Here is a 23,047-nt window from a genome sequence, read left to right on the forward strand (position 1 = left end):
CAAGCACACTTGCAGTCAAAATAAAAAAATGAAAATTGTAAGCAATGCAAAGAAGAGATGTAAGGGACCATTGAAGTTCCTCGGGTGCCTTGAATATCAACAAATACTCTCTCAAATAGAATTCCATAAAATTAGACTCTATCTGAATTTTATAAAATTTGAATAGCTTAAGAGAGAGGAGTTGCGAAACCCGCCTGCCCTAAGCAGCTTAGGGTATGGGCCCACCTGCTCAAGACAGTGAGTCCCACCAACCCCCTCTCTAAAATTCAGACAACCTAATTTCAGGGATTCCAATCCCTCTCTCTTTAGCCTGTCAAAACCTTGAACAAAGCTGATATAAGTGTAGCAGCATTCAATGCACATGAACAGAGCAGATGCAAGTCTGATCATCATAAATTAACCTCTACTTTGAGGCAGATTTACATGTCATCATCAACTTCTCCAAGATCATCCCCGAGAAGGAGATGACTCATGCCATTTTAAACTGTCGTAATGTATACTTTGGTGTTAGGGCACACAAGCATCACAGCTACTATAACACATTTCACAGGGGATATCAAAGCAAATAAATCTGTGTTTTATGCTGCAATATTGTTTCATTTATATTGAGTTGTAATCATGTGAGTCTGAAACAGTAAGCTGTACCCTCTATAGATTTGAAAACTGAGTATACCCATCTTTTCAGGGGTTTCATGTATAAGACTAAAAAAAGGTTTATCTCTAGCCATGGCACCTAGTTCCTGGCGATTGAAGTCCTAGCTGTTATGCAGTTTTTGCCTCTATCCAGATCAACGAAATGTTTTACAAAACCTGCACATTTTCACATGTGGTTCAAGGCATGTGCATACAGAGAAGCATCATTTCCATAACTTCACACAGTGGTCATGACTTGCTGAGGCAACCATTTCAGTCTGTGGTGAATCTGCTAGTCCAGCAATTAATCCATCATGAGCTGGAATCAACAATGTTTTATTGTTCACAGTTGGATTCCATAACTCGAGAAACTGCAATATATTAAAGTAATAGTTAAGCGATTAAATTTACCTCTTCTTATAAGCTTAAGCTTTTGGGATAACTGATAATTTAACATAGTATCAAAGCCAAAAGTTATGGGATCAAATTAAAAGGGAGTTTGAGTCCACATGTTAGAGAAAGTGTTAAAGTAATGATTAAGTGATTAAATTTACATCTTCCTATAAGCTTAAGCTTTTGGAATGACTGGTAATTTAACACAATAAAAGATGAATTATTAAATCTCACCGAAGGAGGATATTGTGTACATGACCATAAAGATAGCGCCAATAAAAACAAATCCCTTGCAGGCTAATAAAAGGGGGAAAAAGAAATGTTTCTTCTAAAGTCACTCTCTTGCAACTAAAACATTTAAGATCATTTCTAAGTTGGCAACAATTTCAGTAGAAACAAACAGGGTCTTGATGTAATATTTTCAAGTTCTGGCAAAATTTATTCTGCCATATACCTCCAATGTGAAAAGACATGTGCACCAACAAGTTTTCTTCTCTTTGCAGTTAATTTTGTAGCTATCACGTCATCATATTCTTACTATTTTCATGTCTTTTGGATGAGCAAATAGAACCTTACATTATATAACGGTATACCTGGTAACCACCAATGATCAAGAGCTGTGAATATCCCGGATGAAATGTGCATGACTGGAATTTGTTGCCATTTGAATGAAGTTCATGTATGCATTTTCCGCCTGACACAGCTGACCAAATTCGTGCACTATCTTCACTAACAGATGCAATATAATTCCCACTTGTATCCCAGCAAATTGAAATTATATCTTTGACATGTCCCTAAAAAGAAAGCAAATTCACTCAGGTAAATAATGTAGAGGGAATAGAAACATAAAATCTAATACATTACAAGATTTTATGACTTACCTGAAAGTAGAATTGGAGGCCGTCAGTCTCTACATCAATTACATAGACACTGTTTCCTGCAGCAGTGGCCAAAACGTTTCCCAATTGTGGCTGGAATCTGACTTGTTTAGTAGCTCCCTGCAGTTACTCCATTTGGAGATTAAGGCATTGATAAGTAGAATTGCAAGAAATGTTTGACTACCAAACATCTTCAATGCAATAGGATACAATGTAATTGCCATCATAACAACTATTCTGCAGGAAAATGGCTCAAAGGGTGATAAAGTTTCAGAACATATACTCAAAATGGTTTCATAAGGTTTCTTCAATATGTGAACAAAGCCACGGCATGAAGAAAACTTAGTATCATGATGTTAACTTACTCTTCAATGGTGCATTTTCATGACTTTTAACACAAATCATGAGAAGATAAATCCAAATTTAAGGCTGTGAAAGTCACTATTCGTGCGCGTACTTTTTAAAAATTATGAGACATCATTCCAGTTGAAACCTTCATAATATTTGCAATATATATATATATATCAAAAGAAATGCTGAAACATCAGCATAGAAAGGCCTTAATCAAGTGCAAGGCCCAAAGGCCTGGGATGATGTTTATCAATAAAAATATATAAATGATTAAAGCCACCAAACTGGGTTTGGGGGAAGTTTCCTCCAACTCAGTCTATAAAAATGACAATTAAAAAAAACATGTCTTTCTTACATGCAAATGAACACATGTCATTTTTTTAGACGGGGTTGGAGGAACTTCCTCCAACCTAGTTTGGAGGGAATATTAGTCCGAATTTAACACTTCTAAGCTATTAGTCATGCAGCATAGCACTTTTTGTGGGTCTAACCTGATATCAATGTCTACAAGAAATAAGTGTAACAAGCAAACTGTTGTTGTTTCAAATATTAGCATATTATGACTCTATTATTCTATTCTGACTAATGGAAAGCTCAAGATCAGACCTTAGAGACACGTTTGCAAGCATTTTCGATGACACTCCATAGTCGGATCTCATTATTTCTATCACAGGAGCAGAGGAGGTCCAACTTTCTTGGGTGGAAATCCACTGACATTACTTGTTCGGCATGTCCAAGAAGCTTGCACAATGATACACTTGGCTACAATAACAACCATGAAACCCAAAAAATAATTTGTTTATGTTAAAGGATTTGGTTACTCCTTTGCTTGATACAAAACAAAAGCATAGAAGGCAAATTATATATTACACCTAAGACATAATTAGATAATGAGGATAGGATCCATTGGGTATAGATAGAGCATCAATCCCATATAAGGCTCATATTCTGGCCCAAAGATGCCGCCTAGTCAAACCCATGTATTACTAAACTGCACATTCAGAAAGTCCCAATCTTAAAACTTAGTGTACAAATGCTATATATTGATAGGAAAATAGAACTAGCGGAGAGGACATCAAGCCCATCTTAACTCCAAATCCAGAAGGTCACACGCTTCCCTCACAACTAATTCACAACCTTTGAAAAACCCAGGTCCAACCCACATAATTGAAGCTGGCATGAGAATAGCGGATATTTCATCAACCATAACTAGAGCCCCGAATTTCTACTATTAAAAGAATTATGTCAGGTCCTTGATATTGCTTGTAATTTCAGCTCAAAGTTACATCTTGTACTATTTTTTTATTCCTTCTTCCTTCTTTTTCCTTTTTCCTTTCCTTTTGTCTGTTCCTTGGGTTTTGGGTTTCTTAGATAGCACAATTTGGGTTAGGTACCAGAGCTACTACTTAACGCCAAAAAAGAAAAATACTTCACACCAGAAATATTTACACTAAAACCAGTTTCACTTGTGTAACTTGTCCTCTTACTGATCCAATGAATTAACTTGATAGAATTCTCATATAAAGTGGCAACATGTCATACATCTTTTAGCAAATCTAATCATTCCAACAACTTCATACCAAGATTTGACCATCTTGAGATAAATAAATGGAAAAAAAAAAAATTATGTTGCAGAATTGTATTTTTTTTCCCTTTCATATATTTCACTTAGACAATGCAATTGAACATGTAGAAAGACCAAATTCATCAGACAAGATATAGATTCACCTTTGAAAGGTTATCACTTTATGAATACAACAAGCAACAATTAAAAAACTTTGTAGAATCCACAAATGCAAACCTTGGATGAACATAATATTTGAAAATTTCAACTTCAATTTGAATTCCAATCTAAGCAAACATTTAGGTTATAGCAACATACAAGAATGGCCTATATCTGTTTCAATTGCAACATGAAGAATTTAAATCCTCAAGTAGAATAGACTTGTACCAAACAATTAAACTAAAGGGAAATATGTAAAATATGAACAATGCGGGTATGTTTCATATTGGATATTCATACAGATAAGCAAGCAGGTGTGGACATAAATGAATCAGAATAAGACTTAATATCTGTTCGAAGCTATCAAAAAGACATTGTATTAATATTTTTTAAAAAAAGGTCTATGGTCTACCCCCTAAAAATTGGACCTTAATGTCAGACGTCCTTCGTATTGCTTCTAAAGGGATAACTGACAAGAAAAGGGAACACTACACAGTAACAAAATAGAACAACTGATGTCCTAAATAAGACAGTCAGACAATCAAGGTCAGAAGTGGCAAGGAAAAAGCTTACCGTTGCTGCATCCCATATTTTCACAGTTCTGTCAAAGGAAGATGTCGCAAAAATAGTTGAACATGGTCTAAACCGAACATCTGAAACTAGAAGAGAATGCTCTTCTGATGTATTAATGGAACTAAAAGTTTCCAGGTTCCAAATGGAAACCTAGCAGTGGAAATGCAATACCTCAGAAACTATGCAAAAGAAAAACGCAAACGAAATTTCAATGATGGATCGCATCAAACCACCTTATTTTCATGCCCTGCACTAGCTAATAACTTCCCATCTGATGAAAAATGGCAGCACAACACCTTGTTTTTGCTTGAGTGGAGGGTAACAACCTCTTCAAACTTGAAGCATACTAGATGGTCACAAAGCTTAAGTTAATACAAATATCAATAAATATTTGGATAATATTATTGCAATGTAGTGCATCATTCCCCTTTCACTGTTTTGTATTACGTACATTTAACTAAAAGTATCCAAGTAGATTTCTGATATGTACCATCTACTAGATTCTAGGCATAAATTCCATAATCTTGTCAAAAAACTACATAGTACCTTTATACTGAAAGTGTAGAAAATTACCTTCATGTTCGTCTTTAGTGCAAGCTATGGAATGGTGTTTTAAACTGCTGAAAGGAGGACTTGTACCACCAGCATTTTCATCATTATGGGACAAGAAAGATTCAACATCGACAGGTGTATCGTCAGCATTTATATGATCCTATCATGGGTAATCCATGAAGAGAGCAAAAATTAGAAGACATAAAAGCCCAAGATAGCAAGCATACAACAAATAGATGCATTCAACAAATATGATGATAGAATTACTAATATTTCTTTTTCTTTTTCTTATAAATATGATTGCCAAGTGATGAAAGAAAAACCCTTTCAAGGGGTATGACCTACCACCATATTGTCTGCAGCTCTTGAATATGACCTTGTCTTACTCTTTCTGCTATTCTGATCCAAAACAGGTAATATTAGAAAAATAGATTACAGAAAAAGTAACATACAGAGACATAAATATGTAGATATTTGATTTATGTAAGAAACGATAACCTTTCACCAACAGAAGAAAGCATTAATCATCAACTTTCCTATCAAAGAAAATGGCTTAAGTTGGGTTACAACTATCCTCTAGGAATACCTGCTGCTCTAGTGGATCATGTTGCCACTGGTGCTCGGCAGTTTGTTTCATTTGGACCATCATCTGAGTCATAATCAACTTATGAGGAAATGGATTATGAAAATTTTAGATGTAATGTCCAATAAAAATTTATGGAAGGAAGTTTGAAAATTAAGACGTGCATTTGATTCATTTATGGAATTAATACTTTCATCAGTTTAAATCTATAACATTTATCAAAAGAAGAGGGAAGTGAAAACACAAGAACGCCAAAGCATCAAAAGCAGCAATGATCTCTGGGAAAACCATTACCGGGATATGGAACTCCTCCTATCATAGATCAATAGGCGTCCACACTTATTACCATCTAAATTCATCTGAAAAGGCATCGTCACAAAAACTCAAGGTCAACTTTCTGCTGTAATTGGTTTCTGCTTTTGGTTAGGAAGTATTAAAACTACTTTTGGTTTCCTCTTCTCCAATAATCTTTCATACGTAGACTGGCTGGTATTAGGATCAGTAACAAGATAAAAAGTTCACCAAAAGCAATTATAAATCTAAGCTCTAGAATTTTCTTGATACCTCATCTTCTTCAGTCCAGCTCATTGACTTCTCCACAAATCTAAATGCTTTTCCACAAGTAAACTCAAGATCCATGGTCCATTACAAGTTTGACGGAGGTGTATATGATTGTAGATATTTCTTATCGAAGGCAATTCACATAACTGTACAGGAGAATTTCTTTGTAGGTATACACAGTCAACAATCAATAGAGGATAATAGAAGGATGATATATGATTAGAGTAATGCTATATGCAAGACTCCTATCCCCCTTTTATCCCCCTAAATGTGACATGGCTTTTAAATCACAATTGAATTTTGATCCATTAGTGATTTTAAAAGCCATGTTACATTTGGGACGATAAAAGGGGGATAGTAGTCTTGCATATAGCATCACTTATATGATTATATTATCTATGTAATAATCAGGATGGTTGTTTCATGTTCAGGAGTTGGCATGTAATATAGTTTCTTAGGAATTGTTACCATTGCTTTTGGATTATTTTCTTATCATATGAACAAAGCGGTATCCATCACAAAGGTGAAGAACCTGACATAATTACATTAAAAAATGCAGAGCAGGTCAAATGTTAACATGGGATATAAATAGTAGATTGGTTGTGTAGCTGTCACATTTTTACCTGCTGATTCACATAAAATTGCATGTACACAGTAATTCATATCACAACTCCAGCTTCTTTGATAAATAGGGAAACCAATCATCTGGAACTTGAAAGTCATTGTTTCCGCTAACCTGTCGATCCTTTGCAGATAATTCCATTTGGGGAAGCATCAGATTTGGACTATCAAAATTGGCAGGGCTTCCAGGAAAAGTGGATGTCTGATTTTCATGCATACGTGACAGTACTTGAGCCATAAGTGCTTGCTGAAGTTCTGGTGTCAACGTCTGAAAATGTTGCTGACAGTTTGGTTCCTGAAAAAGTGAGTTTAGTACCTAGTTTCCCAAATCACGGGGAATTTGGTCAAGTTCCAACAGAAATATGAAGTAGATTGAACTAGGAAATTTAATTAATGCTCAACAGCAATTATTGACAACAACAAGAACATAGAAGTGTCGCTTAGAGGGTTCGAGTTCTAGAGCCAAGTATGTGATAAAACTTACAGTTAAAGGCCATCCATCCAGTGATGCTGAATTGATTCCCTCAAGCATCCCTGCAAAGATTGAAATTTAGTTAAAACATCAAGTAGATAATAACCATTCCTTTAAATGAAATAAATCAGAGAAAAATATTGCTACCTAATTATATGTTTTTTCCAACCACTTATGTGCAATTATGCCCAATTTAAAAGAGCTAAAGTTCCAAATTTAGTGACTTATTAAAACATTTGGCCCTAAATCATTGGATCGCTTAATTACCCCAAGATAATTAAAGGAACTAAGACTTGATGCAACCAAAACTACATGGCACCATGTCCTGCCATGGAATACAAAGCATTAAGGTCAACAAAAGGCACTCCTCGTTAATTCATTATGCACATCACTTTGTACGATGGGTTTCTGGAAATTACTCATCTCTGACCATTCCCAAAATAAATTAGGAAAAATAATACAAAGTGATGTGCATAATGGATCAGATAAGTTGAGGCAATTAGTTTCATGTTGAAATCTAAAGGCCTTTAAAGAGCATAGTAGGCTAACAACAGAAGCAATATAAGATATCATATGAATAGTTACTTCTTAGTATAATAAAGCACAAGAAGCAAACAGCACACATCATCTTATTCATTCAATTCCATAGCACTAAGGTTTGTGTTGAACTAAAAATGAGGTGAATTGGCTAAGCTGAGCCCCAAGATTTTCCAAAGAAGAAATGCAAATCTAGGAAGTATGATATAACGAAACCTGCATCATGTGGCCCATACAGCATGGAATTCATTGGTACAGTTCTCTCTATTCCAATGTCATTTCTACTTTCCTGCACCACCAGTAACAATAATCTTCAAAAAGATTCTAGCAGTTAGGAATTTTCATGAGAATGTTTGAATAGGTTTGACTATACTCTCACAACCAGCTGTTGAGCCTGCTGCTCACGAGTTTGTTGCTCAGGATGGCTGACACATGAATAAGAAATGTCAAAAAGAAAGGATTAAAAAAACCTCCATTATGTAAAGGAAGCCAATTAACAGTAACAATTATCATGTAGGCAATCATTTCTTTTTATGTAAGGGCAACAATTTCTCAAAGTACCCATTTCAAACTTTACCTACAGTCGAGACCCATACATCTAAGGACTGTTACTCTCCTTTCATTGAACAGAGAAATCTATGATAGACATTTCATTTCATGTAAAATGAAAAGCTCTACTCTACTGCATGGGCATGTGGGGTGGGGTGGGGTGTTCCGGAACCAAAGACACAGTATAAATAAGCCACCTTACAAACATACCTCAGAAGTACCTTGAACTGATTGGGGCTGAATTTGGGAGTCTCGGTTTATTAGCATCAATTGAACGTAAATTGGGATAAAAGGTTCTAGTAGGATGCTTAAGACGCTCTTCGTCATACCTTTTTGCAGTCAAGAGATAAGCAGCTGATTGCCCCAATGTCTTATCAAAGTCAGTAATCACAGTTGACTGTCCACGGCTGTGCTGATTCATCGCTGACTGTGGCATTCTTGAATTGATTTTTTGTTGCTCATTCTCTGTCATTTGGGTATCCTGAAAATTAAACAAGGAATTCCTAGAATGCACCATCTTACAACAAAAACTAAGCCCAGAGATACCTCAAATTCAATAGATTGTCACCTTAACAGAACCCAATGCATTCGAGTAAGAATATACATCAGAAAATAGTGACCACCATTCGAGTAAGAATCCTTCAGGAGTATCAATCGCTGGAAACAAGAACCGCACGTTTCTAATCAATAAACAATCAACTTAAGGTGACAATGTAAACATCAAAGCCACCCAAAAATATCATAATGGGCATTGTACAATGAAGTGAACAAGAAGCCTCGTGTGATCAAAAAGGGAACAACAAATTAACATGACCCATATTGAAAGCACAATTTAATAACTCAACGGACAGCCATTGAACAAATTCCCTCAACTTTTCCACTCTCAAGGAAAGCGACAAACAAAACAAAAACTCGTAGTCAAAGATATTACCAACAAAATTAAGCAATAAATTCTCAAGATATTAGAAAGAAAATATTAATAGTAACAGTAATTTACACAATCAACATCAGGAGGGAATCTCAGTACGAATTAATTAAGTGCGGTCATCCATTGGAACTTAGAAGCGTATTAAAATATGAATAACAGAGGCATAAAATAAGAGCCTGTACGGAAGAGAACATTACCAACTCTGTCAGTAACATCAAGACGGGCCTCATTCTTGAAAATTTCAGCAGTCTTATGCATCTTCTTTTTCACCAAATAATCATGCAAATACACATCAAACCTATAACCCCCATCAAAACGAATAAACACAAATTAAGCACCCCAAAAACAAAAAGCAACCCATATATACACCAATGAGAAAAACACCATTAAAGCATAGAAACTCACATCATCGCACTGATCGCAGGATTCCAGCCTTTCCAGGGATCACCTGACGCCATAATTTCTTCCCAGCACCACCACCTTCGCAATCCTACACTAAAAAGAAAGAAATGAGAGCATGAAACCAAGTGGGTTGGACTTCGATGAAGATTGCGCAGTATGCGCAATTCTAGCGTGACCCATTTGAAGTTTCTTAGAGAGAGAGACCTGAGCGAGCTAAGCAGCAAGTGACAGTGCCATGCAAAAGAAAAGGGCCAAACAAACAGAGTTGGTTTGCTTGTGCGTGTGTGAGAGAGAGAGAGGGTGTACGGACTTTGTAGGGGCCACAGATACGTGTCACTCATAAGGGGTTTTCTTGTTCTTTGTGTTCAAATGGTAAATCAGTTGGAAATTTAGAGAGGAAAAGGCGATTAAATTGCTTAGGTGGTTAGTAAAACCACCTCCGCTAATTCACTAAGCGGTTAACTTAATTGTTAAGAACTCTAATAAACCGCTTTTTAAAAGAAAAACAAATTTAAAAAGCAAAACAAAACGATTTTATTTCTATGATAATATAATAATATCATATTACATACGACATTGTTTCTAAATTTTTATATATTTTTTTATATTTTAAATTTTAAATACAAAAACGATATCATTTCATATATATATATATATATATATATATATAGTGGTGAAGCCAAAACTTTTGTTCATAGAGGCAAAATATAACTAAAAAAAAAAATTATCAATTTTAATTATATATTTCAAGTAAGTGATTGAGTCCAATCTAATTAGGTGTAGTATAAGAAATTTCAAAATTTATTTACGGATGGAATGTCTTACACTTAGAACTTATTGTACATTAATGAATTACCACTTTCCATCTGAATCAATAAATTAAATCTCTTCGTATCATCTTATGAGTTAGAGTTTCTAGATGCACAATAATCATCCATTTTTACTGCGATATGCATGCCAAAATGAATTTTTTTTAAAAAGAGTTGTTTCTAGATAATGTCTACAAAATCAATTTTGCTTAATTTACTTTGATGGAGCACCTCCCAGACTTTTAAATTTTTGCAATTCGACCAATTTTATCTCAAAATTCTCATATTGCCCCTAATTTTTTTTTTTTCTTTTTATAAAAAATTTAAAAAAAAATTATGGGTACAAAAATGACCAGATGACCAAAGAGCCATCTTGAATTTTTTTTAATTTTTTATAAAAAAATAAAAATTATGAGCAATATAAGAATTTTGTGATAAAATTGGTCAAATTGAAAAATTTGAAAGTTTAGGGAATGTATTGCAAAAATTGAAACATTGAAGGTCGAATTAAAAATCGTTCCAAACTTTGAGATGATAAAGTGTACTTTTTCCAATTAATTGTGATGTCTAGTGAATTGTGAACAATGTCTCATCACTTAAAAAATATCTTGATGACTTTAAACATCCCAAACATAGTCTTCCTTCTTCGTTCTTTTTATTATTTTTTTTTTGGGCCATTCCTTCTTTTCTGAGCTTGAAGTAAGTTTTTCTTTATTTGTTCTAGATCAATTTTCTTCTTTTCTAAGCTTGTTCTTGAAAGACTTGAAGGCTGATCTTTCTTCTTTGTTCAAATGTTCATCTAAGTTTTAACTTACTAAGGGCTCTAAAGAGTGAAGATTGAAATAGTAGCAACAAATTTGAACAAGTTTAACGTCAATAGCTACAAGAGGGTCCTAGAAGGAGTTCTACTAAGGGTGCCCCTGAATTAGTGGTTAAGAGTTTTGAGAGTGGGCAAGTTCAAGGCAAACAAAAAAATTTCACTGGTAAAAGAGGTTGAGGGGGTTGAGGGGGGTATGTGCCCCCTCTCAACCCCTACTATATATATATATATATATATATATATATATAGCGGGTTAACGATTAGCAGTTAAGAGTTTTGAGAGTGGGCAAGTTCAAGGCAAACAAAAAAATTTCACTGGTAAAAGAGGTTGAGGGGGTTGAGGGGGGTATGTGCCCCCTCTCGACCCCTACTATATATATATATATATATATATATATATATATATATATATATATAGCGGGTTAACGATTAGCAGTTTTTGATAATCGCTTTCAAAAGCGGTTAGCAGTTAGCAGGTAGTTATTAACCACCCGTCTTTTCACCCCTATTGTAATCTATTTCAAGAATAATGCTACAAGCCTTTTTAGAGTCTTCTTAAAGTCATCTCAAATGTGATGTAGCTTTTAAAATCACCAATAAATCAAAAGTTAATAAATCACATCTCAATTTTAACGGCGATTTTAAAAAATAAAATAAAATAAAAATAAAAAGTAAATTTCGAACATTTAAGTTATCCCTCAATGTCAGAGACAACTTGAATTAGATAGGAGTAATGCTATAAGTCTTCCTAGAGTCCTCATAGAGTCATCACAAATATGATGTGGCTTTTAAAATCAACAATAGATCAAAAGTTAATAAACCATGTTTCAAATTCAACTTTAATTTTTTTTTTGTTTTTAAAAAAGTAAATCTTGAACATTTAAGTTATCCCTCAATGTCAGAGACAACTCAAACTAGATATGAGTAATGCTATAAGTCTTCTTAGAGTCATCTCAAATGTGATGTAGCTTTTAAAATCACCAATAGATCAAAAGTCAATAAATCACATATTAAATTCAACAGTGATTTTAAAAGCCACATCACATTTGAGATGACTCTAGGAACAATCTAAGAAGACTTATAGCATTATTCATTAGGTAGTGTACATAAAACTGGAATAGGATCCTTTCCAGTTCATTATGGACTGAAGAATATCCAGTTTATGACTGAGATTTCTTCTTAGAAATCTAATAGCTACAAATAGGACACATGTCCCACTCCCAAAAACAAATAATAAAAAAACAATATTTTAGATTAAAAAAATAAGGGGTGGCTGGCCACCCCATCTTGGCCATAGGAGGTGGCCAGACCACCCCATTTTAGCTCAGGTGGCTTGAGAGCCACCCTAATGGCCAGCCAGGGATGAGCGGACCACCCCATTGCCCTTGGGGGTCGCCGGCCCTAAACTCAAACTAAAAAAAATAAAAAAAATAAAAAAAATAAAAAAAATAAAAAAATCATTTGGTCCTTGGGGGTCAAACGATTTTTTTTTTTTTTTTTAGATCTGGCCCTTGCCACCCTCAGCCCCAATTGGGGTGGTCCAACCACCCCCAATGGGGTGGCTAGCCACCCCTTTTTTTTAATTTTTTTTTTTAAAAAATATATATAATATTTTATTATTATTTTTATTAATGGGACATATGTCCTATTTATGGCCTCAAGATCTCTTTAAAGAGATCCTGACCATTAACTGAATATTCTCCAGTTCAAAATGAATTGGAAATGATCATGTTCCCATAAAACTGGTGGACAACGTTCCTCTCTAGTCTAAAATGGACTGGAGAGGATCCAGTTGATGGCTAGGATTTCTTCTTAGAGATCCTAAGGCCATCAACCCGCCACGTAGCGCATTAAAAAAATATATATATTTTATTATTTTACTTTTAAAAATAAATTAAAAAAAACAAAATAATAATAAATAAAAAATAAAAAGAAGGGTGGCTGGCCACCCCATGTTGGCCACAAAGGGTGGCCAGCCATCACATTTTGGGGCATGGGGGTGGCTTCGGCCACCCCCAACCGGCCCATGGGGGTGGCTAACAAAGGCCCTTGGGGGTGGCCGATCCACCCCAAGGGCCACCGCTTGGCCTTTGGGGGTGGCCAACGCCACCCCCAAAGGCCCTTGGGGGTGGCCGATCCACCCCACCGGCCACCGCTTGGCCTTTAGGAGTGGCTTCAGCCACCCCATGGGCCGGTTGGGGGTGGCTTTATTTTTTTGATTTGGCCTGAGGGTGGCCGAACCACCCCCAAGGGCCATGGGGGTGGCTTCGGCCACCCCCAACCGGCCCATGGGGGTGGCGACACCACCCCAATACCCCAAAATGTGGTGGCTGGCCACCCCTTGTGGCCAACAAGGGGTGGCCAGCCACCCTTCTTTTTTGTTATATTTGTTTTTAATTTTTTATTATTTATTTTTAAAAGTAAAATAATAAAATAGTTTTTTTTTTTAATGCGCCACATGGCGGGTTGATGGCCTTAAGATCTCTAAAGAGAGATCCTAACATCAACTGGATCCTCTCCAGTCCATTTTGGACTGGAGAGGATCCTTGTCCAAAACTGGTCTGCAAACTCAAGTTATTAATTAGGAATGGACTGAAGAGAATCCTTGTCCAAAACTGGTTTGCCAACTCAAGTTATTAATTAGGAAAAGTAATGAGTTTTAATAAAGATGACCAACTTATTTAATAAGGAATAGTAATGACAGATAAACATGGGCATGCATGGTAGAATAAATGATGTCCATATATGTGAAAGTGTATCCTGACTCAATTTGATTTGAAGTATTGATAGCTGTGGTTACTTGTTTTGTCCTATAAAGTCTATAATGCTCTCAACATGTGAATTAAAAGCAGAGTGCCCTTACTATGCGGTCGATCTGTAAACCCAGCCTTTTGCAGCTCCCAATACAAATTTGACACGTAAGGAAAGCACAGCTTATGAAATAGGATCGAAAACACGGGATTTCTTCTTCATCCCTCTGCCTTTCTTCTTTAGTCTTCTTCATCTTTTTTCCTCTCTGTTTCCTCTTCCACTTTCTCTTTTTCTCTCTTTCCTCTTCCCTCTCCCCTCACCGACGGCCGGAACCCAACCGGAAAACCCATCACCCAACTGACCGAACCCACCACCCAACTGACCAAACCCACCCACACTAGAACCCAACTGGAAAACCCATCACCCACTAGAACCCAACTGGAAAACCCATCACCCAACGTGCCATTTATGACCTTCACTTTGCCGTACCCATGGTTGGCGCCATCCTCAACACAATCAGCATTTTGCTTCTCCTTTTCAAACGACTCTCTCTCCATTTTCACCTTTGGGTTGCTCTCCATTTTTGGTTTGATAAAACCTTCCCATGGAAGGTCTAATAAATTCATTGAACCCAATCACCACAAATTCATTGAACCCAATCACTTAAACATCTAACAGATTTTGATACTCCATGGATGTGGTGGGTGAATGGTAGGAGAGAAAGAGGAAAAAATATTTTCGGTGAAGATGAATGAACCAGAGAAGAAGAAGAGAGAAGAAGAGAAAGTGGGAGAGAAAGAAAAAAAAATCCAATGTTTTTATTCTATTCTATTATGTGCAATCTGATGTGTACCCATTCTATTGGTTGCTGCAAAAGACAACTTTTGCAGCCCGACCACATAGGAGGTTTTCCCTAAAAAGCATAGATGCGATGGTGGGTGCAATAGGAAAAATTAGGATATTCTCTAGTTCATTTAAATTGGAGAATATCTAATTAGTTATATTTGAAGAGTATTTTTATCTCTTAAAAGAAGTGAAAGAATAAAAATATCATTCAAATATAACTAACTGGATATTATCCAATTCAAATGTACTGGAGATAACCCAGTTCCCAATAGGATAGCCTACCTCAGACTAATAGGCAGCAAACTAGTCAAACACTTGTCCAAATATATAAAATCATGCCCAACTATCTTATTGCAAGGTTGTAACATTCCACCCCATTAACACACAATATTGTTCGCTTTTGACTCCCCCGAATCAGACTTTCCAGGAGGTCACTCATTCTGGTACTACTCTTGTATAAGCTCACTTAACTGCAGAGTTCTGATGGGATCATGACCACATCTTGACGTCCCAGTAGTGCTCGCTAGCGACCTTCATGAGCTTGTGTACACTCCCCCCCCCCATCTCAGGCTAGGCAATGACTCTAATACACCATTTGTAACACCTCACCCATTGACACACAATATTGTCCGCTTTTGACTCTCCTGAATAAGACTTCCAAGGAGGTCACCCATCTTAGTACTACTATCACATAAGCTCGCTTAACTGCGGAGTTCTAATGGGATAATGACCATCACAACTTTAAAATGCGTTGTTGTCATGAAGGGTATAAGAATACATTTAAGCACATTTCAATCTTCATACCCAGGCGATGTAGGATACCACAAGGGTAACCTTATTTCACTCAATCCCTATTGAAGTAAATTTTTGAATGATCGGACTGATCGCTGGATCACCTACAAAAGAAAGTATAAGTCATCGGAAAATTGTTGATTGCTAGGAAACCAAGAAACTTCTAATGTTTAAATCAGTAGGGTATTTTAAAATAAACCGAATGGAAAGAGTTTTGAGAGAGAGAAGGTCATATTTGATTTTGTGAGTGGTGACTCTTTTTTACGAGTCATTTTTATAAATATGTGCTTAAGGAACATGCCATTTTTATAGAAGGAACACATCTTTTTTTGATAGCTTAAAGGATACATTTTGTTTTTAAAAGCTAATTTGTAAGAGATTTTACAAATCAATTTGTAAAGAATTTGTGTTCCAATTTGACGCGGAGTATATTAGATCAGATATTTAGAAAAATGAATTAAAAAATAAGAACCCGTGTTTTTCCCAGCAAAAACATAAACAATAAAAATGGTTGGTGTGGATATTAATGTAAGATTTGATGCCTGGGTAGCTCTCTCAAAAATAATGATTATTGTTCCCAAGGTAGCTCAATCAACAGTGGACTACGTCTCATGAAGCGGAAGTCACTAGTTCGAATTTCTCATTCTCTTGTGTGGGCATGTTAAAAAAAAATAACAATAATGATTATTGTTCTCAAGGGATAGCTCAATCGGCAGTCGACCACGCTTCATGAAGTGGAGGTCACTAGTTCGAATCTCCCATCCACCTTCCCTTATGTGGACATTTCAAAATAATAATAATAATAATGATTATTAATGAAGAAATGTTAGGATCAAAAAGTTTTTCATATTTCATATTTGACCAATTTCTCTTATTAATGCTCTAGTACGAAGAAAAAAAAAGGACAGTTTTTGGAGGAATTTCTTGCAACCTACTCTATAAAAGTAACATGTGTTATTTTTTTTTTAATAATATATGAGATGCACATGAGTTTTTAATAAAAGTTATTCCAACTTCGTCCCTGCTATTAAAAAAACATGTGCATCTCACATGTTTAAGGGACACATATCACTTTTATAAATTAAGTTGAAGGAAATTCCTCCAACTCAGTTTGGAGGAAAACTTTGTCAAAAAAAAAAAAATAAAATTAGTGCAATTGAGTGGAGTTAATAAAAATTGGTTCCTAAGAGGAAACTCAATCGGCTGGAACCACACCTAATGAAGCGGAGGTCACTAGTTCGAATCCCCTTCCCCCTCTTATGCTGACATGTCAAAAAAAACAAAAAAAATTAAAAAAAATAACAATCACAAGCCAATAAAATTGAGCAAAAATAAAATTAAAAAAAAAAAGAGAGAGACGAATGCATCACAAGATTCACAGCATTATTATTATTATTATTATTATTTTTTTGAGTGCATTAATATTTCTTAGGCTATAGGTACAAGTTTGAGTGAGCTCCCAATAATTGAGCCAAATCCCAATTAAAATTATGCATAGATTTGTTATTTTCAAATTTATACGAAAGTTGATTTTTTTTTTCTTAAAAAAAAAAAAATTGAATACTCTTCAGCCATGGATGAAAAAAAAATACAAGAGCCTCAGCTCTATAAAATAAGAGCACTGAGCTCCAAATGAACAATATTGAATATACAAGTTAGAATTTCCTCAATCCAAATATTATCCCTGACAGTCCTTGATGTTTCCTTTGCCAAACCATGAGCCGCTTCATTTGCTTCTCTTAACATGACATATCTTCCATTGTCGAAGGAATCTCATAACAATCTTGACATCTTCCACAATACGCCCATACCGTAACCAATTTTGCTTTGTCTCCACAATATGCGAGTTGTTTTTAGTATAAAGTTTAAGATTACTTATATTGATTTAAACACAATCATAATTAAATTTTGATATATTTACTATTCGAATCTTAGTTTTCTTAAAAGAGTGTCGTTTAATTTTTATAATTTTTATAATTTTATTTTTTTTATTTTTTTATTTTTTTATTTTTAAATCTGCCAAATAGGTAGATAAATGAAAGATATCCACTTTTTATTAATTAGAACAATTAATACATAAAGTTTTTAAGAAACCCGTGTGTGCATGTTAGATTCTTCGTAGTTTCAAGAAAGGGTTATGTTGCTCGTGCCAGCACATGCACCTATGCAATTCCAAGAGGAAAAGGGTTACGTTGTACTTTCTTCAACTCAACTTTCCATTGTTTTGCAGGCTCGGATCAAGATTTCTAACAATTTTATTGTCCGGATTGTTAAACATCCAACATGAAATAGTCTATTTGAAACTTATTTGTCCAAATTTACCGCAATCCAAACAGCAAAATGACTGCAAACCTCTATCCAATGTTATGATCATAGGTTCAGAAATAGGAAATTTCGTTCAACGGGCACCAAAGGAGAATAGATAACAATTAGAATATTAATTATCTGATTAAATTTTGAGATAAATGATAATTTAACACAATTAAAGGGTTGTCGCCTCAACCATGCCTCTTTAAAATATAATATAAGCTCTGCTTTTTCAGAGCTTACCCAATACCCAGAAATCTTTTCCATTAGGAAAGACATACAAAAGAAACCTCCTCTCTTAAGGAATATACACACACAAGTTGCAAATAACCCACTCAAGAAGCCAAGGGCATTTCTTATCTGTAAGAAGCAGGAATAACATCCAAAGGTGGAGAAGAATAAAGCCAAAGGAATAATAAAAACAAGGCTGCAAGTTTATATACCTAATGTTCTCCAAATATTTTGAATCAGCAATTCATCGTAACATTAAAGAGATGAAGTTCTTGATTCACTTGCCCTGCTGCTCGTGTTTCTGCTTCATCAAGCCCAAAAAGAGCAAACATAAGGAGAAGGAAGCAAAGAGTGATTGACAGATGTAACCACTCCCGTCAATTCTCTTGCAAAACGATGGATGAAGTGCTGTCATTTGCTTATTGTTCTGTCATCCTTATCTTCTCATTCCTTGCTGAAGGAAAGCATCATAAACGTACCTGTCTTTCCATTAGAATTGTTATTAAGTGTCCTCTTAAAGTTTTTTCTTCCCAAACTTGATGATATCTTTGCTTGTAATGCTATAAGAGAAACAATTTATTTGCTCTTTCCGCTTTTCTCTGGACAATCATTTGGAACCAAGTCCATCTCCCGCATTTGATGTTCAACTGAAACCAAACCGGTCTGTGCAAGAAACCTGCACAAAATCCAACAACAACTCATAAAAGAAGCGTCCAAATAATTTCCAACAGGTCATGCTGATATTTTAATGACAAATCTAATCATGCCTCAATTTGGCTTGACAAAGGTTGACAAGAGATGAACTACACGCCTTTCAGTACTTTTTTTCTTTTTCTTTTTTTCAAGAACTGGTAAGAACCGTAGACGTATAAAAGTCTAAAACGGACACATTGGCACTTCAGAAACATATAGCCTAACAAACTGAACATTCACTGGCTGTCTAAATCATGTATATAACGCAGCATAGGTAGTAAAGTATTCCGCTATGAATGCATCAGGAGGTAAAGTACATGTTTTCATTTGTAAGTCTTAGCACCCCTCTGGGATTTTTAGTGTATTATGCATTATGTCCTTCAAATACCCTATCACAATTTATATATATGTCTCATTAATCTCAATAAGGGGTGACAAGGGAGGAGAGGAAAGATGGTGTTAGTGGTTCAGAGGAGTTAACAAGGGGAGGAAAGAGGAAGGTGGTGGTGGCAGTGCAGAAGAGTGAGGAACGGATTGGGTGGGGGGGATGGTGGTGACAGTACGAAGGAGTAAGGAGGGGAAGGGGGAGAAGGAGGTGATGGCAGCTGTGCAGACGAATGAGGAGGGAGAGCTCTGAGAAAGAGAGAAGAATAAAATGATGACAGAACGCCACTTTGGGTTTGGGTGCAATTTCAATTGACCAAGAGAACATATTCTACTAATTAGTATTTTTCAGTAGCACCAACATAGGAAAATACAGAAAATATTTTTCGAAATATTTTATGTTGAAACAAATAGAGCCCTAGTCCCACAATGAAGACAATAAACAACAGATCAACCAAAAGCCCATGAGATATATGAGCAAGCAGAGCACCATGCTTTAACAGCATAACAAATTGAGGTAGAAGATACAATGGCCAAAGCCATGTCAGATGCCAGTTTCATTTGTAGGAGCAGGAGCAAATTGTGGATTGAAATTCTAGCTATGCCAAGCTTAACATCCAGCATGTTTTATTCATGGTACAAAACTAGCATGATCCCTCCTTACCTACAATATTTCCCAAAGATAACAACAGGAGTTGAGGACATGTAGAACTTCAACGTTTTAAAGAGCAGATCTTAGTTATATTTACTCTTTATTTGGTAAACAACAACCCGCTAACAAATGCAGCTTTTATCCAACAATCTCTACAGTCTGACCAAAGAGAGTAGAAAAATCAAGATGCCATCATTTAACTTCCTAGAAAAAATAATGTCAAAAAATACAATAAAAGAAACAAATTTCAGTCGATTCAAATTTAGAAATCAACGAAGGATGTTTTGGTATTTCCAAAAGGCAAATGCCCACTTATCCAATAAAAAGAACAAAGGAAAAGCATTAGCCCAAAGTATTCCCTCAGATATACCACCAGTTACTATAGTTATTTTTATTTTATTTTATTTTGATGAATATTACTATAGCTAATGTTCAAAGTATATCAATAACTAATGATGACCAGAAACCATTTCATCAGACCAAGGTATGTTCAAAGTATATCAATAGCACCTACCACACAGATATAGGTATGGATAATACAAGAAAGTTGGGGGGGGGGGGGGGGGGGGGGTGGGGGCGGGGGTGCGCTGATTAATGGGATACAGCAATAACAGAAATTGTCAATGGCAATAGTCTAGCAACAAACCCAATTTGGCAGTTGTCATTTTCTGGAAATAATCAGTGATAGATAAGCTACCTTTGTTAAAGGTAGCAAGCTGATAAAGCATCTGCATAATTCTTGCACAGGAGTGCGAGGAAAACATTTTCTCAAAGGGCAATCCAAACAGCTCAAGAAGAAGACAATCCTACAACTTGGGAGAGAATAGTCTCTGACAAGGAGGAGATAATCACACTGAGGATCACTTGATCTGTTGACGCCAAAGAAGAAATTCTGGGTTGAGTACTGTTTGGGTAGAATCTGTGGAAGAAGTAACCGATTGTGGAGGTGGCGGAATGGTGCCATCAAGATACCCGAATAAATTTTGGCCATTAAGATAAGGAAGAAGTTGAGCTTTCCATAAGAGCTAATTATCATGGGTCAGTTTCAAAGAAATAGGCGGAAGAAGCAGTAGTTGTAGAGAGAGAGTTGTGGAAGAAGAGAGGCCATGGGAATGAGACGTTGGTCAGTGGATGCTCTCATACCATACCATAAACAAACACAGATTATTCAAGAAGATATTGATGGCTTCCACACTCTCAACCGAGAGTTGATGTTTCTATATATGATTTAAACTGTTACAAAAACTTGTCACTATACAGAGTTTCATTCACACTTAAATACAAAGTCTATCTTTTATCTACATCTTGTATTATCTTTTTGCTCCTTTACCTTCTAATTTACTGACTTCCTTCTCATTTGTGGAACTCGGTTGGAGATCATCTTTATAGGCTGTAATAATTTCTACATACTCCATTTAAAACAAAAAGAAACAAAGGGCCCAAACTCATATGTAAAAGCAAACATGTTCAGATCAGCTGCTTTGAGAAGACTTATAAAGCAACTTGAGTCCTTGAAGAACCAAGTTTCTTACCCATTAGCAAAACACTCGCCTCAGAAATTGAAAAAATCATGTCAATTTCTCCCAACTACGAGTATTTCAACAAGTTATCCAATACAAAAAAGAGCATTATAGCAGTACAGGTTATCAAACCAGCAATTTGGTAATAAGGGTGATATAAACAAGCAGTAAACTGATTTCTTTTGAAAGTCATTATAGCAGCACAAGTTATCCAACATGAAAGAACATCGAGTTTGCAAAATATAAGTTGCTTTTAGTAACACAATCATATAACTTAATATGTGATAGAACACTCAATAACTTCTTCAAATAAATTTTTTATTGTACTAAGACATTACATGACCAATTAACACACACAGACACAATCAAAAACAAAACAAAAAAAAAAAACCTTAAAATTCACACAATTGGTCTACAACAAAAAACCAATAATTAGAAGCCACCAACGAAAACCCATGTACAGTATGACCACAGTGTACATAACAAGCAAAAAGCACGTGGGTTTTCAGAGGAGAAATTAAGGTACCAGCTAAGAAGCAGGAACAGAGTCACCGTGATTAGAACAAGGAATGCAACATGAAGTATCAAGGAAGAGTCACTTGCAGAGAACGCTAAGCCCAGCATCAAAGCAAGGCAAAGACCCAACATCACAAACGTTGATTTTAGTGTGTTCCATGTGGGACCCTGCGACCCAATCAAACAAGCATCACTATTATAGCAGCACAAGATACACATTATATACATACATGAGAGAGATGAGGGGTTGAGATATAGTACGCACGTTGACACCGGGAGCTAGGGCTCCGAGTAACACAGCGTTTGCAGATGATATGCCTTCTCCAACTGATTTCTTATTCTCCATTAGAGTGATTGGGATCTGGAGCTGCAGTTTCTGAAAATTGCGTGTGCGTCTCTGAGAGAGAGAGAGAGAGAGAGAGAGAGGGGATGTTGTTTTGGACCCAGACCTTTTTAAAATGGTTGATTAATCAATTGGTTCAACTGTCTGGCCCATAACGGGAGGCCCATAAAACAGAAAAAACATAATAAAGGTTATATATATATATAAACTAACAACTCGAATTATATCCCATTTATTTGTGTAAAGACATAGATAAAATAAAATAATCCCATTATTTGTGACAAAAGAAAAGGAGTAAAAAAAAAATTATTGGTAATTTTCAAAATTATAGCTCAGCGGAGCAGAACATACGAAGATGAAAGATCCCTAAAATTGGTTTTCCTAGTTACAATTCAAGTAGCAATTCACGTAGCAAATATTAAAAATCTAATCCTTTGTAGGGTTACATTATTTGAATTTTTTGAAGAATGTTGGTCAACAACTATGGGAATCAATACTATTAAAATTGATGTGTACATTCCCATCAAATAATGTTAAATAGGACGCCCTTATATTTATAGGAAGTGCTAGGGAGCCAAACAAATGAACCTAAAAAAATTTCTAAATTGACGTGGCAGGCCGTGAGTG

The 23,047-nt window shown here is 35.7% G+C and overlaps 2 protein-coding genes across 2 annotated transcripts; both read right to left on the reverse strand.

Annotated features, from left to right (window-relative positions):
• Nucleotides 1-587: 587 nt before the first annotated feature.
• Nucleotides 588-10,026, reverse strand: LOC132172628 (transcriptional corepressor LEUNIG_HOMOLOG-like). Its single transcript, XM_088511038.1, has 18 exons — nt 9,961-10,026; nt 9,760-9,844; nt 9,552-9,652; nt 8,995-9,083; nt 8,756-8,907; nt 8,251-8,302; nt 8,094-8,166; nt 7,353-7,402; nt 6,984-7,163; nt 5,690-5,752; nt 5,449-5,502; nt 5,125-5,263; nt 4,785-4,897; nt 4,552-4,701; nt 2,862-3,017; nt 1,908-2,024; nt 1,620-1,820; nt 588-1,004 (listed from the first exon to the last, which is right to left on the reverse strand). The coding sequence occupies exons 2-18, from the start codon at nt 9,810-9,812 to the stop codon at nt 858-860; spliced, it is 1,890 nt and encodes a 629-aa protein (XP_088367164.1). The 5' UTR covers nt 9,813-9,844; nt 9,961-10,026; the 3' UTR covers nt 588-857.
• An 8,388-nt stretch (nt 10,027-18,414) lies between these two features.
• On the reverse strand, nt 18,415-22,495 carry LOC132171846 (uncharacterized). The gene is made up of 3 exons (XM_059583256.2): nt 22,343-22,495; nt 22,088-22,245; nt 18,415-18,988 (listed from the first exon to the last, which is right to left on the reverse strand). The coding sequence occupies exons 1-3, from the start codon at nt 22,421-22,423 to the stop codon at nt 18,889-18,891; spliced, it is 339 nt and encodes a 112-aa protein (XP_059439239.1). The 5' UTR covers nt 22,424-22,495; the 3' UTR covers nt 18,415-18,888.
• Nucleotides 22,496-23,047: the final 552 nt, after the last annotated feature.

This window comes from Corylus avellana, chromosome 1 (genome assembly GCF_965113065.1).
Source record: "Corylus avellana chromosome 1, dhCorAvel1.hap1.2, whole genome shotgun sequence".
Taxonomy (NCBI): Eukaryota; Viridiplantae; Streptophyta; class Magnoliopsida; order Fagales; family Betulaceae; genus Corylus; species Corylus avellana.

Bases quoted from the DNA above. Each gene is read 5' to 3' on its own strand.
- LOC132172628 (XM_088511038.1), bottom strand. From the start codon at position 9,812: ATGGCGTCAGGTGATCCCTGGAAAGGCTGGAATCCTGCGATCAGTGCG. The intron at 9,084-9,551 runs GTAATGTTCTCT...TCTTGTTTCCAG, and splicing joins TGATGTTACTGACAGAGTTG to CGATTGATACTCCTGAAGGA. The intron at 8,167-8,250 runs GTATAGTCAAAC...CTGGTGGTGCAG, and splicing joins CTCAACAGCTGGTTGTGAGA to GAAAGTAGAAATGACATTGG.
- LOC132171846 (XM_059583256.2), bottom strand. From the start codon at position 22,423: ATGGAGAATAAGAAATCAGTTGGAGAAGGCATATCATCTGCAAACGCT. The intron at 22,246-22,342 runs GTGCGTACTATA...ATTGGGTCGCAG, and splicing joins CCCTAGCTCCCGGTGTCAAC to GGTCCCACATGGAACACACT. The intron at 18,989-22,087 runs GTACCTTAATTT...GATTTTGTGCAG, and splicing joins CTGTTCCTGCTTCTTAGCTG to GTTTCTTGCACAGACCGGTT.